General features: G+C 36.8%; 1 protein-coding gene across 13 annotated transcripts in view; it reads left to right on the top strand.

Moving 5' to 3' along the window:
* Window positions 1–15,299, top strand: part of TENM3 (teneurin transmembrane protein 3) — a 682,045-nt gene that overhangs the window by 513,527 nt on the left and 153,219 nt on the right. For all 13 annotated transcript variants that reach the window (XM_071213974.1, XM_058305014.2, XM_058304951.2 and 10 more), the window contains one exon: window positions 976–1,098. In XM_071213974.1, the coding sequence (XP_071070075.1) occupies window positions 976–1,098 (123 nt within the window). The remainder of the gene's footprint in view (window positions 1–975; window positions 1,099–15,299) is intronic.

The following is a 15,299-nucleotide window of genomic DNA, read 5'->3' as shown; positions in this document are numbered from 1 at the left end:
TGATATGGTAATAGGACTATCACTTGATGGGTCTCTGAATTTTCAACTTTCTTGAGGATTAATTCCTGTATTATTTGAACACAAATAAATGTTTAGTAAGTGTTCATGGTTAATATGACAGTGATACATTCTCTTAAATATTTGAAATAATTTAAGAAAAATTCTAAGCACTCTAAAGTTATATATAAATTTGTTAATTACAGTATAAGGTCTTCTAGTGTTATATTTTCTAAATATTTTAAATACAATTAGTAAACACATTTACAAAATTATAAATGTTATTTATAAAATTATAACAAGTTATTTATAAAATTGTTAAACTCTAATAGAAACTTCACGTGAAGTTACTTGGCATATATTCATGTTGTTTGATCTGTGCGTTACTGAATTGTATGCCATAAATTCTAAGACTGCTGGTCTTAAATTTAGAGTATTCACATTTTATTTTATATTATACATCTGAATCAAATTCTGGGCATTTCATATACCAATGAATTCATCTGTAAGTTCAGTTTTTGCTTTTTACCTTAATTCAAATTTATAGCATCATGTCTTTTGAAAACCTATAGGTGTTGCCCCAGACTATTACATATTTGCAAGTACCCTGTGTTCAAGTAAGTTTGGCAGATGCTGCTATAGAGAGTTTACCACTTCATTAAGTGATGATAAAGAGTTGAACTCAGATAAAATAGAGCAAATAATTCATTCCTGCGGATTTTCTGGTACCAATTAACTGAGTAAAAGCAAATCATTATTATAGTGCTGCCGTATTGGACTGATTGGGCTGTATTGCTATGAAAATTCTATTTGCTCATAGAACTGTTTGTTTCATCATTTTTTTGTACAATTATCCTTGATATTTCAGAACACCGAAATCTTAGCTTTACATATGACTCTTGTTATAAACATGTTTGCCATTTGCTCTTGTGGCTATAAGCAGCAGACCCTTAAACAACCTGTGTTCTTTAACCCTAGCAATGCATCTATTTGGCCTCAACTGGCAGTTACAGCAGACTGAAAATGACACATTTGAGAATGGAAAAGTGAATTCTGAGACCATGCCAACAAACACTGTATCATTACCTTCTGGCGATAATGGTAAGAGCAAGAATTATTTGTCATGTGTTTTTCTTTTAACATCCTTTTTCCATAAATTTATTTTTACCCTTGTTTACACCAGTTTTATATGGGAGAGGGAAAAGATTTTGAAATTACAGATATCTTTTCATGAGTGCTTTGTATTAATTTCCTTGAAATGTTGAAAATTCACATTTTACTATAGGGATAATATGATATTCTGCCTTCTGATTTGATGGCTAGCCTTTCCCACCTTTCCCTCCTGTAAGTATGCATTGATTTTTAGTCTGTGAACAGATTTTAATCAGTGTAACATCTCTTATTGTATCTTGGGTATATTAAGGTTTTCTTTTTATTTAACTATTATGTGGAGTTGGAATACTCTTATAATTTTGTTGTAAAAGCTTTTAAATACAGAACACATGAAAGGATTATAATTTATTGAGCTTTCCTCTGCTTTTCCTTTCTCTAGACCCTTAAAAGTTTACACTTTGTGCTAACAGAGATTTTCAAATTAACACGAATTAAAAATGGAATTTAAGTGGATTAAAAATGCTCTATTTCCTTTCCAGTATAACCCCGCAGAAAATGTAAATACAGTTATCCCTTCCATATTGCGGGGGTTAGGGATCTGGTGCTCCTGCAATCTAGAAAATCTTCATAAAATTTTTGACCCTCCCTTTATACCAGAAAAGAAGTCTGAATTTTTTTCTTTTTCTTTTATGGGGTATTTACAATACCTTCTTATAAAATTTGGGTTAAGTATTTGGTCATAGGTGATATTATACAATACTATACATATATTTTATGCATTTCTGAGTCTTGGCATTTGACTTCCTCTAACTTTTTGCAAACTGTCATATCATAGTTCTTTATATCAAAACAACCAGATCAGGATACCTTTTTCTGTCACCCAATGGACATATGTTATGCCTTTAAGCATTTCCCTATATCTTCTTCCTCTTTGTTTCCTCTGATCTACTGTATTTTTATTTATTCTACTCAGATGTATATTTAATGCATAGATCAACAGCATATACACATAAATACTTTTTTTTTAGCTTTGGAATGAGTCGTCCAACATGAGGAATAGATTGCAGATACCCCAGAGTGAGTCAGAGCACAGTAAGGAAGAGCTGATTCTTCAGCTTGCCAACTGGATTAGTAGATTTGTAGAAATTTCCTGTTATGGAAGGAAGGCAATCTCTGGGCCTAGACCTTGGTCAAAGAGTGACCTAAATATCATTTCTCATCTTCTTTTCTTGAATAGCCCCCAAAAACCTAAATTGTAAGGAATTCTTATTTCTGGTTTTCCAAGTTAAGGTTCTTAGAATGTATCTCTTAAACATATACATACCTTGGGTGCAGGAGATTGTATTTGCAAGAACATCCTAATGAGGAACCTGTAACATCCATGTACGTCCCCCACTACTTCAGTATTACAAGGTATTCAGAGAAGCAGATCACGTATCTCTTTAGAAACTCTAGGAAAGTACAATCCTTGGGAAAGCCTTAGAATTCTGGATAAAGCTCACTATGAGAATTAGCTGTGCTAAACATAATGAGAAAATTACTTCATAGATTCTAAATGCAATACTTTTTTTTATGAAGTCCTATTTTATTATTTTATAAATATAGAGAGCAGTCACAGTGCTAACTGTTCAGTAAACTCCCTGCATGCCTTTAATACTGAGCCGAAGCTTCTAAATTGTATTTTGTACATAAAAGAGTTTTCAGTATATACCCTGATGTCTTTGGCTAAAACCTTTAGAGATCAGATGAGTCAAAAGTATGGGGTCTCAGGCAAAACTGATAGAAATTGACACAGTGCATGAAAAGGTAAGAGTGAAGTTTTTCCTCAATTACCAGTCTCTTTCCAGAAAGTAAAATTATTTCCCTGGATCGAGGAATTCATTTAGTTTAATATACTGGAGAGAATCACACAGGCCTATATTCAAACCTCACTATTTCATTTATTTACTTTGTAACCTTGAGAAAGTTACGTACCCTTGTTTTTTTTTTTGTTTGTCTTTTTTTAAAGATTTATTTATTTATTTCTCTCCCCTTTCCCCACCCCCCTCTGTGTCTGTTCTCTGTGTCCGTTTGCTGTGTGTTCTTCTGTGTCCACTTGGATTCTTGTCAGTGGCACTGGGAATCTGTGTCCCTTTTTGTTGCATCATCTTGCTGCATCAGCTCTCCATGTGTGCGGCCCCATTCCTGGGCAGGCTGTGTTTTTTCGCATGGGGCGGCTCTTCTGGCGGGGCACACTCCTTGCACATGGGGCTCCCCTACATGGGACACCCCTGCATGGAATGGCACTCTTTGCATGCATCAGCACTGCGTGTGGGCCAGCTCACCACACAGGTCAGGAGGCCCTGAGTTTGAACCCTGGACTTCACATGTGATAGGCAGACGCTCTATCCATTGAGCCAAATTCGCTTCCCCATCCCCTCTTTTAGTCTCAATTTCCTCATGTGTATAAGAAGGAATTAAAATCCCTATCTCTTGAGTGACCAACTTCAACAGTCTGGTAACCTTACTATATTTCCTTTGCAAACTCTCTGCCGTACAACTCAATGATTATTTCAAATCCTCCCATAACCTTAAAATCCCAGCCCCTCAGTTCCCTCAGCAGATGACTGTGCATCCTCCATAACCAAAAAAGTCAGCCTTCTTAAACAAGGTATGTATTTCAGTTTATTCATGTCTTTACCTTTCACTTACTTCTGCTACAAACCTGGCTTCTGCATTACTCCTTCCTCATGACCATCCTCTACAATAATCACTAATTGGAATGGACGTCTTCCAAAGTTACCAATTGCTATGGCAATACAGTCAGTGAATACTCATAAGTCTTTATCAGATTTGACTTCTTGTGTATCATTTAACACAGTTAACCTCTCCCTCCTAATCAGAATGTTTTTTCCTTTGGCTTCTGTGATACCACATTGTCCTTGTCTCTTCCTGCCTTTCTAGCAGCTCCTTCTCAGTTTGCTTAGTTGACTCGTTTTCCTCTACCTGATCCCTAAACATTGTTATTTCTCAGTACACAACTCTTCATAATATAAGCACTCTTACGTTTTCTCATCCATTCTACTGGCTTCAATTACGTTCTTTTTTTTTTTTCCTTTTATTTTTTTTTATTTTATTTTATTTTTTAAGATTTATTTTATTTATTTCTCTCCCCTTCCCCCCGCCCCCATTGTCTGCTCCCTGTGTCCATTCACTGTGTGTTCTTCTGTGTCTGCTTGCATTCTTGGTGGCACCAGGAATCTGTGTCTCTTTTTGTTGTGTCATCTTGCTACATCAGCTCTCCATGTGTGCAGCACCAGTCCTGAGTGGGCTGCACTTTTTTTCACATGGGGTGGCTCTCCTTGCGGGACGCACTCCTTGCACATGGGGCACCCCTACACGGGGGTGCCCCTGCATGGCACGACACTCCTTGTGCACGGCAGCTCTGCGCATGGGCCAGCTCACCACAAAGGTCAGGAGGCCCTGGGGATCGAACCCTGGACCCTCCATATGGTAGGTGGACACTCTTTATCAGTTGAGCCATGTCCACTTCCTCAGTTACATTCTATATACTGAAATCTTCCTAATCAATGAGTCTAGTCTAGATCTCTCTCCTTAGCTCCATACAAAAACAACACAAAATCTAAGGGAAGCAGATGTGGCTCAAGTGATTGGGCTTCTGTCTACCATATGGGTAGACAGGAGCCCAAACCTTGGGCCTCCTGAAGACAAGTTGACCCACGAGGAGAGCTGATGGCCCATGATGCTGTCGTGATCTGAGAGCAGACGGCAAGTACAAACAATAAGGAGAGGGGTATATAAATAAAGTGCAAGAAATAAATCTTAGATTTTTTTTTTACTTCATTTTTTTTCTAATATTACATTAAAAAAATATGAGGTCCCCAAGTATCCCCCACCCACCTCACCCCACTCTTCCCACATCAACAACCTCTTTCATCATCGTGACACGTTCATTGCATTTGGTGAATACATTTTGGAGCACTGCCGCACCACATGGATAGTGGTTTACATTGTAGTTTACACTCTCTCCCTGTCCACCCAGTGGGCCGTGGCAGGACATACGATGTCCAGCATCTGTCCCTGCAGCACCACCCAGGACAACTCCAAGTCCTGAAAGTGCCCCCATGTCATATCTCTTCTTCCCTCTCCCTACCATCAGCAGCTACCGTGGCCAATTTCTTCTGTTACTAATCACAATAGTTCCATAGTAGAATATCAGTAAGTCCACGCTTATGTTTTTTAATGTAACATTTTTTGTGGTCTGTGCATCTTCAAAAAAATACAATTTAAAAAAGTATCCACACACACAAAAAAGTAATGATAAATCTATGTTTTTGGACATATAATGTACAAAGATATAAGTACAAAAAAGATATAACAAAAAAAAAACATGGGGGTATAGGATGATATAGAAGAATATGTGCATGCTATTGAAGTTAGGATGGTATCAAACTAAATATGATTATTATACATTTAGTATGTTAACTCTTAACCCCATATTAACCACCAAGGAAATAGATAAAAAGTATATCCAGATATACATGAGAAGGCACTCAGTATGGTACAACTCCAAAAATCAAGTAATATAAAAGAAGGCATTAGCAGTAGTGAAGGACAAAATAGGTGTAAGACTGGCAAAGGCTTATAGCAAAATGGCAAAAAAAAAGTCCTATATTTGTCAGTAGTAACTTTAAATGTGAATGGATTACTCTCTCCAGTCGGCAGAGATTCGAAGAATGGATTAAAAAAAAGCGTGACCCAACTATATGCTACATGCAAGAGACTCACCTTAAGTTCTAAGGTACAAGAAGCTGGAGATAAAAGGATGAAAAAAATACATGCCATGCAAGTAGTAACCAAAAGATAATTGAGGAGGCTCTACTATTATCAGATAAAATAGACTTAAGTCAAAACAGTGACAAAGGACAAAGAGGCTCATTATATACTGATATATGGGACAATTCAACAGGATGATGTAGCAGTGTTAAATATGTATTCACCTAACAGCAGAGCCCCAAATATATGAAGCAAATACTAACAGATTTGAAGGGAGAAACTGGCAGTTCTACATTAATAGTAGGAGACTTTAATGTACCACTCTCAATAATGGATAGAATATCTTGTTAGCGATCAATAAGGAAGTACAAGCCTTGACCTAACAGACATACATAGAATACTTTACTCAAAAAAACAAAAAAATACACATTCTTCTTGAGTGCACGTGGATCATTCTGCAAGATAGACCATATGTTAGGTTACAAAACAGGTCTCAATAAATTAAAAACACTGAAATCAGACAATGTATGTTCTGCAACCACAAGGGAATGAAGCTAGAAATCACTAACAGAGGGGGAAATGAAAAATTCATAAATACGTGGAAATTAAAAACATAATCTTAAATAGCCAGTATGTGAAAGAGGAGATCACAGGCAAAAGTAGGAAATATCTTGAGGTGAATAAAATGAAAATACGACATACCAAAACTTACAGGATGCAGTAAAACAGGGTTGAGAGGGAACTTTACAACTTTAAATGCTTACATGAAAAAAGACTTCAAATCAGAGATATAACCTCAAAACTGGAAGAACTAGAACAAGAAGAGCAAACTTAACCCACAATGAGCAGAACAAAGGAAATAACAAAGATTAGGGCAGAGATAAATGAAATAGAAAAAAAAATAGAATCAACAAAATTCTAAAAAGCTGGTTCTTTGAAAAGAAAAATAAATATGGCAAACCTTAGAAGCAACTGACAGAAAAAAGAGAGGAAAAAACAATGAAAAAGAGAAAAGGGGAATGTTACTAATGACCACAATGAAATAAAAAAAAGATTATTAGAGGACAGAATGAAAAACTGTGTGCCAATAAATTAGATAACCTAGATGCAATTAACAAATTCTTAGAAAAACGCCAACACCTGCACTGACTCAAAAAGACGTAGAAGATCTCTACAAACCAATTCATAGTGAAGTGATTGAATCAATAATAAAAACCTCACAACAAAGAAAGGCCCAGGACCAGATGGCTTCACATTTAAGAAGATTTAACTCTGATACTGTTCAAACTCTTCCAAAATATTGAAGAGGGGGAACTCTCCTACTTCATTCTAGGAGGCATACATCATCCTCATACCAAAGCCAGATAAAGATGTCATAAGATAAAATTTCAGGCCCATATCTCTTATGAATATAGATGCACATGTCCTCAACAAAATAAGTTAACTGAATCCAGCAGCATATTAAAACAGTTATACACCATGATCAAGCAGTATTTATCCTTGGTATGCAAGGTTGATTAAATGTAAGGAAAACAATTAGTGTAATAGAGCACATTAACAGAATGAAGGAACAAAACCATACGATCACCTCAAAGATGCGGAAAAGGCAATTGATGAAATCCAGCATCCCTTCTTGGTAAAAACACTTAGAACATAAGGAATAGAAGAAAACTTCCTCAATAAGATAAAGGACAGATATGAGTAGCCCCCAGCCAACATCCTACTTAATGGAGAAAGACTGAAAGCTTTCCCTCTAACATCAGGAACGAGTCAAGTATGTCCACTGTTACTCCTGTTATTCAACATTGTTCTGGAAGTTCTTGTGACAGCAAGTAGGCAAGAAAAAGAAAGAAAATTGAAAAGAAAAAAGAAAAACTTGCCCTATTTGCAGGTGATATGATTCCATGCACAGAAAATCCTGAGAAATCTACAGCATAGCCCCTAGAGCCATTAAATAAATTCAGCAAAGTGGTGGGGTACAAGGTCAACACTGAAAAATCAGTAGTGTTTCTATACACAAGCAATGAACAATCATAAGAAGGAATCAAGAAAACATTCCATTCACCATAGCAACTAAAAAATCAAATATCAAGAATGGAAAAGAATTGTATATAGAAAGCTACAAAACATTGTAAAAGAAATCAAAGAAGACTTAAATAAATGGAAGGACATTCCAATTTCATGGATTGGAAAACTAAATATTGTTAAGATATCCGTCCTACCCAAATAATTTATAGATTCAAGGCAATCCCAATCAACAGTTCAACAACATTCTTTGCAGAAATGGAGAAGCCAATCACCAAATTCATATGGAAGGGTAAAGGGCCCCGAATAGCTAAAGCCATTTTGAAAAAGAAGAGTAAAGTTGGGGGACTCATACTTCCCAACCTTAAAGTCTTTTACAAAGACACGGTAATCAAAACAGCATGTTACTGGCACAAGGACAGACATACATAGACCAATGGAATCAAATTGAGAACTCAGAAATCAACCTTCACCTTTATGGCCAACTGATTTTTTTCTGGGGCAATGACTACTCAGTTGGGAAAAACAGTCTTCAGTAACTTGTGCTGGGAAAAGTGGATCTCCATTTGCCAAAAATAAAGGAGCATCCCTCCTAACACCATATAAAAAAAAATCTCAATATAGATCATACACCTAAATACAAGAGCTAGAACTGTGAGACTCCTAGAAGAAAAAACAGGGACATATCTTTAGAACCTTGTGTTAGGCAGGGGTTTCTTTACACCCAAATCACAAGCAACCAAAGAAAAACTAGATAAATGGAACCTCATTAAAGTTAAAACCTTTTGTGCCTCAAAAGGATTTATCATCAAAGTAAAACAACAATCTACACCATGGAAGAAAATATTTGGAAACCACATATCTGATAAAAGTTTAATATCCAGAATATATAAAGAAACCCTCAACTTAATAACAAAAAAGAACCCATTAAAAATGAGCAGAAGACTTGAATAGACATTTCTTCATAGAAATGGCCAGAAAGCATAAGAAAAGATGCCCAGCATCATTCTCCATCAGGGAAATGCAAATCAAAACCACAATGAGATACCATTTCCACCCATTAGGACAGCTGCTATTAAAAACACGCACAGAAAATTACAAGCATTGGAGAGGATGCAGAGAATTAGGAACACTCTTTCATTGCCAATGCCAATGTAAAATGGTGCAGCCATTGTAGGAGACAGTTTGGCAGCCTTTTTCACAATTGTCAATAGACTGAAGCAACCCAAGTGTCCGTCAACTCATAAATGGATAAATAAAATGTGGCATATACATACAGCAGGATATTAATCAGTTGTAAAAAGGGATGAAGTCCTGATACATGCAACAACATGGATGAACCTTGAAGACATCATGTTGAGTGGAATAAGCCAGACACAAAAGGACAAATATTGTATGATCTCACTGGTTTGAAACATTAGAAAAAGCAAACTCAATAGAGTCAGCCTCTAGAATATAGGTTTCCAGGATATAGGATGGGGCAGGGAATGTAAAATTAAGGCTTGAAATGTACATGGTTCCTATTTGGAATAATGGAAATCTTTTGGCAATGGATAGTGGTTTTGGAAACACCACATTCTGAATGCAGTTGACAGCACTGAAATATACTTACCTTTTAATTTTCCCCCACCCTGAGATGGCTCCCTCATCTGTCTGCTTGCTATTTCCATTCCTTATCTGCTCGCTGTGTCTACTTGTTGTCTGCTAATCTCTTTTAGGAAGCACTGGGAACTGAACCCTGGACTTCCCACATGAGAGACAGGTGCCCAACTGCCCACTCCCTACTTGTTGTGTCAGCTCATTGCTACTGGCTGCATCAACTCATTGCATCTGCTCATCTTTTTAGGAGGCACTGGGAACCAAACCCAGGATCTCCCGTGTGGGAGGTGGGCACCCAATTGCTTAAGCCACATCTGCTTCCCCGAAAATATATGTATCTTAATATGATTAAAGGGGAAATGTTAGGTTGTATTTATGGTAACAATAAAAAAAAATTTAATCCATGGACCTACACTACACAAATAGTGAACCCTAAATTAATTAATGGACTTTATAGTTAATAATAAAATTGTTCTATCATCATTTGTAACAAATGTTCCGCACCGTGTTGGTGGTGAGGTGGTGTATGGGAATCCTGTATAATTATGTATGATTTTTCAAATCTTTGAATGTGGTTACTGGCAATTAGAAATCTCTCAAATCAAATAACTCAAATCAGAAAAATAAATTAAAAAATTAAAAATCTAATCAAGTATCTTTGGAACATCTCCATTTGCATGTCTTCAAAATATCTCAAACTCCACATGTCTAGTACTGAATCCATCAACGGTTTTGATTATCTATTACTGTTTAACCAGCTGCACCAAAACTCAATGACTTAAAACCACAACATTTTGTCATATCTCATGGTTCTGTGGATGGAGAGAGCATTTCTTGCATTCTGGCTTGGAGTCTTTCATGCATTTGCCATCAAATGTCAGCTGGGGTTGTCTGAAGGCTCCAGTGAGATAAAAGTCCAAGATAGTTCGCACACGTGGCTAGCAGTTGATGTCAACTCTCAGCTGGGAGCTTGGGGGTGGCGCTCTCCTGCAGCACCCAAACCTCTGAGTGGCTTGGCATCTCAGATGATAGCACCTGGTTCTGATGGGGGAGTGTCCCAACAGCGTGCCTTCCAAGAGACTGACGGCTAATTTGAAAGTCGTCTTATGACCTAAGATTGGACCTTCCAGAATGTCATTTCCATCACATAGTATTGGTCAGGAAAGTCACTAAGGTCCACTCAGATTCATGGAAAGGGAATTAAACTGCCTCTCTTGACTGGGAAAATAGCAAGGATGTATGTCGGAGCCATATTTGGAAAATAAACTCTACCACGTCATCTTTCTTTCTGATTTTACCTCTTATTCAGGGTTTTCTACATCAGGAAATTCCATCATCATTGGCTTCATTGTCTGGGCACTATGCCTGACTCCTCCCATTTTTTCACCTCCCACTTCTAGTCAGTCATCAAATCCTGTCAATTCTAACTCCAAAATCTCTCTTGAATCCTGTCACCTGGATTGTATCAGCCACCTTTTATCTGGGCTTTCGGCTCTCTGTTAATTCATTCTTCACATACAAATTTGATATATCATTACCCTCTCTGACCTCCTTTCAGTGGCCTCTCCTTGCCCTTCATTCTAGTCACATGCCTTGAAATGGTTTACAAGGCTCTCCACGTTCTAGCTGTTCATCACACCTTCCTATACTATAGAAAAGGTACAGCAGAGAAAAAGAGTATAGGCTTCTCCACCACACCTCCTGGTTTTAAATCCGACCTCTGGTCATTACGGTCTTTGTTACTTAGAACAATATTACATAGCTTCTTTGCCTCAATTCTCTCATCAATTAAAAGGGACTAATGGTATTTACCTCGTAGAATGATCTTTTGTATTTAGTCTAAATGCTTAAAACAGTATCTAGTACATAGTAAATCCTCGAAAAGTGTTAGCTGTTATCTCCATTATTATTTAATGTGTATGTTCTTCACTATAGTGTAAGGCAAGGATTATAGGTATTTTTCCCACTGGTCTATCCCAAGCTCCAAAGTCAGTTTTTGGAATGTAATAGGTACCCAATAAGTATTTGTTGAATGAATGAATATAGTGATGATTATATGATATAATACATATGCCTTGCATAATAGATATGCCTTGTATTATGTACATTTATGCTTTGCATAAAGTAGATGCAAAACAAAGATTGGTATGATATAGAATAGTGGTTAAGAATTGAAGCTCTGCTGCTCACTGAGTGGCTTTAAGCAAATTAACTTTTCTGGCCTGTTTTTCTGCTTGAGTTGTGGTTAGAGTTAAATGAGATAATGCTTATAGGGTACCAAGCAGTAACTGAAACATGACAAGCATTCAATACAGGTTAGTCATTATTAGTTCACTATTTTTGCCTGCAATTCAGGATTATGTACTTGTATCTATAACAAAATTCTTTTTTTTTTTTGTAATTATCTTTTTTATTTTTAAAGAAGCTTTAGATTATATAAATATTACGTAAAAAATGGAAGGGATTCCCATATGCCCCACTCACTCCCGCTCCACACTCTCTTACATTAACAACATTAGTGTGGTACATTTGTTACAATTGATGAACCCATATTGAAGCACATGGACTGCAGTTTACATTATAGTTTACACTCTGTCCTGCACAATTTTGTAAGTTATGACAAAATATACAATGGCCTGTTTCCATCACTGCAGTATCATGCAGGACAAATCCAACATCCTGAAAATGCCCCCATATTACACCTATTTTTCCCTCTTCAGTCCCTCAGAACCTTGGTGGCCACTGCCTTTACATCATTGATAAGAGTTCTTCCATTGCTAGAATAATAATGTGTCTATAGTAGTATAATAATAAGTCTACTTAAGTCCATTTGTTCATTCCCCAATCTTGAGGATTTGGGGATGGTGATGCCCACCCTGTTTCTAATTGAGAGGGGGCTTAGATCCCATGGGGCAGCTGGATGGAGCTATCTTGCTTGCAGTTGCAGACACTCTCTGTTCCTTGGGATTGGCATCCACCATCATCTCCTTGTTAGATGCCCAATGAACTAGAAAGTCAGTGTTGCAACTCTGTAACAAAATTCTTTAGAAGTTAAATCATTAAATCAACATCAATAATATCCTCCAAAGTAATAATAGAAATCCCTCTCATTAGTTATTTATATTTTTGTGTGTTTGGATTTTATGAAAGGAATCTTATTCTTAATGTCCTTTTAATGCATAGTATTCATTCATTCAACATTTATTTATTGAACATATGTGCCAGGTATTGAGCAAGGTACTGGGAACATATCAAGGAATAGGACACTCACAGTTGTTGTTCCCAGATTATGTGCATTTCTAGCAAGACAAGATTCAAACAAGCAATTACAACAAATAAGAAAATTATGATAGAAAAAAAAATAGTATCAAAGCAGGATATTTCAACACTAGGTTTATTTGGAAAGAGCAATAAGACAAATATCAAAATCAAGCATAGAATAATTTGGGATAACATACACTAAAATGAAAGGCCTTGAATTTGGGTTTGTATGACTATGACAAATGACTGCTCCCTCAAAAAAAGTCTTTGTGTATGAGTACAAATTGAAAAAGTACCAATACATGTGTGTGTACATATTTTATATATATATGATTCATCCTGTCTAAACAAAATAACTCCAATTGCTTTTCAGTTTTATATGATTGTTCATCATTGTCTTAGTTTGCCAAAATCCAATGTAAAGTACCAGAAATCGGTTGGCTTTTATAATGGAAAATGTATTAGGTATAAAAGCTTACAGTTCCAAGTCTGCGAAAATGTCCAAATCAAAGCACTTTCAGAGATGCTTCCTCACCAAAGTCAGCTACTGTGATCCTGGCATCCTGCCACATGGTCAAAGCAAGATGGCGGTCAATCTCTGCTCTGGTCCCTGCCTTCCTCTCCAGGCTCACCATCTCCCAGAACCCTGCTGTGGGTGTTCAGGCACATGGCTTGTCTCATTCTGGGCCTCCTCTCTCAGTCTTGACTGCCCTACTTCCTCCCTCAGCCCAGCTGTAGGTGAGTAGGCATATGGCTCTTTCTTCATCCTTGAGCTGCTCCATAGATACGGTCTCTTGGGGGCTTTTTACTTCAGCTGTGGCTGCTAGCGATCCGAGTTCTTCTCACACATGGTAGGGTAAAGATGGCAGCAGCTCTCTTTTCCTCCATTTATATCAGACCGAGCAAGAGGTCAGAGACCAACTTGAGTCACATCTCACTGACATAGTCCAGTCAAAAGTGATCTAATCAAGCAGTCTAATCAGGGTCCCTTAACGGAATATAACGCAGTGTTCCACACAGGAATGGATCAATTCAAAAGCATCATCTCTTTTTGGGATTCACCAAATTCAAACTGTCACATCCATGTATCAGTTTCCTCAAATACTGGACAACTTCAGGGAATTAGAATTTTTAACAGGTAAACAATTGCCTGTGAATTGAAGAAATGAGAATAACAGCACTGCAAGAGCAATGAATTTTATTCAATATTGTTTATAGTATTTATATTATTGCCATGTATTATAATAGTTGCTTAATTAGATGCTACATTGATTGTGTCCATTAAACTGTGTACACAGGGTAGTTATATTTTATTTTATTGAGCTTTGTGTTATAACAGTCTGTATCCACTATGTGAAGTTATGGCATCTGGTTGTTTATAAAAAGATATATTCTCTCTGAGATCTCAGAGCCGGTGTATGAATCCAAGGTTAGGTCATAGAACTTGAGGGTGGGCTATTGATTGTCTATAAATGTCTAACCTTGCTTCCTGACATCTTAATTATTAGTGCTTCTGTGGGACTTAAAATGATATTATTATTTACCCTCTTCAACAATTGTGGTTAGAATTTCACAGTGGGATTTTTTTTCTTCTTTCCTTATAATCATTATAGGCTCACTTAAGTTATATGCAGATGGCCAATTCATGATATGTATGGCAAAATATTTAGTATTTTGTAACTTTTGTTTCATTTCCAATGTCACAATTTTTGAACAGATACCAAACCTCCTAATTATCGGTATGATTTTAAATACTGTTTTATCCTTACAACATCTATTGTTGGTAAACTATTAAAACGTTTCTTATGATACAAAGGACTTTTCAAAGACATTATCTGAAAAAATGTCACTTTACTGATGTGTTTTCATATACTGGGTATCACATAAGGAAAAGAATAACAATAGCTTTATGTACATGGCCTCTTTATGTTTTCACACTCTTACAAGTGTATTTTAAGGCATTAAGAGTGTTGTGACACATACTTACTGATGAAAAGAAAAATCACAGTTAGCAGGTGAAAAGACTGCTAGTGGCTCCCACATTCAGGCACAACAGGATATGTTGGAAAAAAGTCTTCAAGGTGATATCCTATTGCGTTTGAAGACAGGACATCTCACTCTAACTGGGAGTGCTTTAATTGGTTTGATTCCTAACCCATAAGCTTTGAGTTTAGAATAAATACAGGGCACTCTGTTGCCCTGTTTCTATTTTTCCCTCCACTTTTCCTCCTTTTTCTCTTAGTAAAACCCACAGACAATCTTAGTATTTCCTATGATCATTCCCAGGTTCAAGCTCTAGGGATTTAAAGATGGAGTGATCTCAGTAAGGCACAATAGAGAGCACTAGAACTGGCCCTCCTTTTATTTCCTCTGAAGCGAAAGTTTTCTGGAATTCAAGATATGATGAAAGACTTCTGTGAACAGCCTTTATCTAAGAGGAGTTATGAGCTTCAGAGAAAAAGGCTGTGCAATTACTTATAAGTTTATCAAACTGTCAGTGGCTCACTGACTTCCAGGTATGTTTACAA

This window comes from Dasypus novemcinctus, chromosome 1 (assembly GCF_030445035.2).
Source record: "Dasypus novemcinctus isolate mDasNov1 chromosome 1, mDasNov1.1.hap2, whole genome shotgun sequence".
NCBI classification, from domain to species: Eukaryota; Metazoa; Chordata; class Mammalia; order Cingulata; family Dasypodidae; genus Dasypus; species Dasypus novemcinctus.
This window is presented reverse-complemented; position numbering and strand designations above follow the sequence as displayed.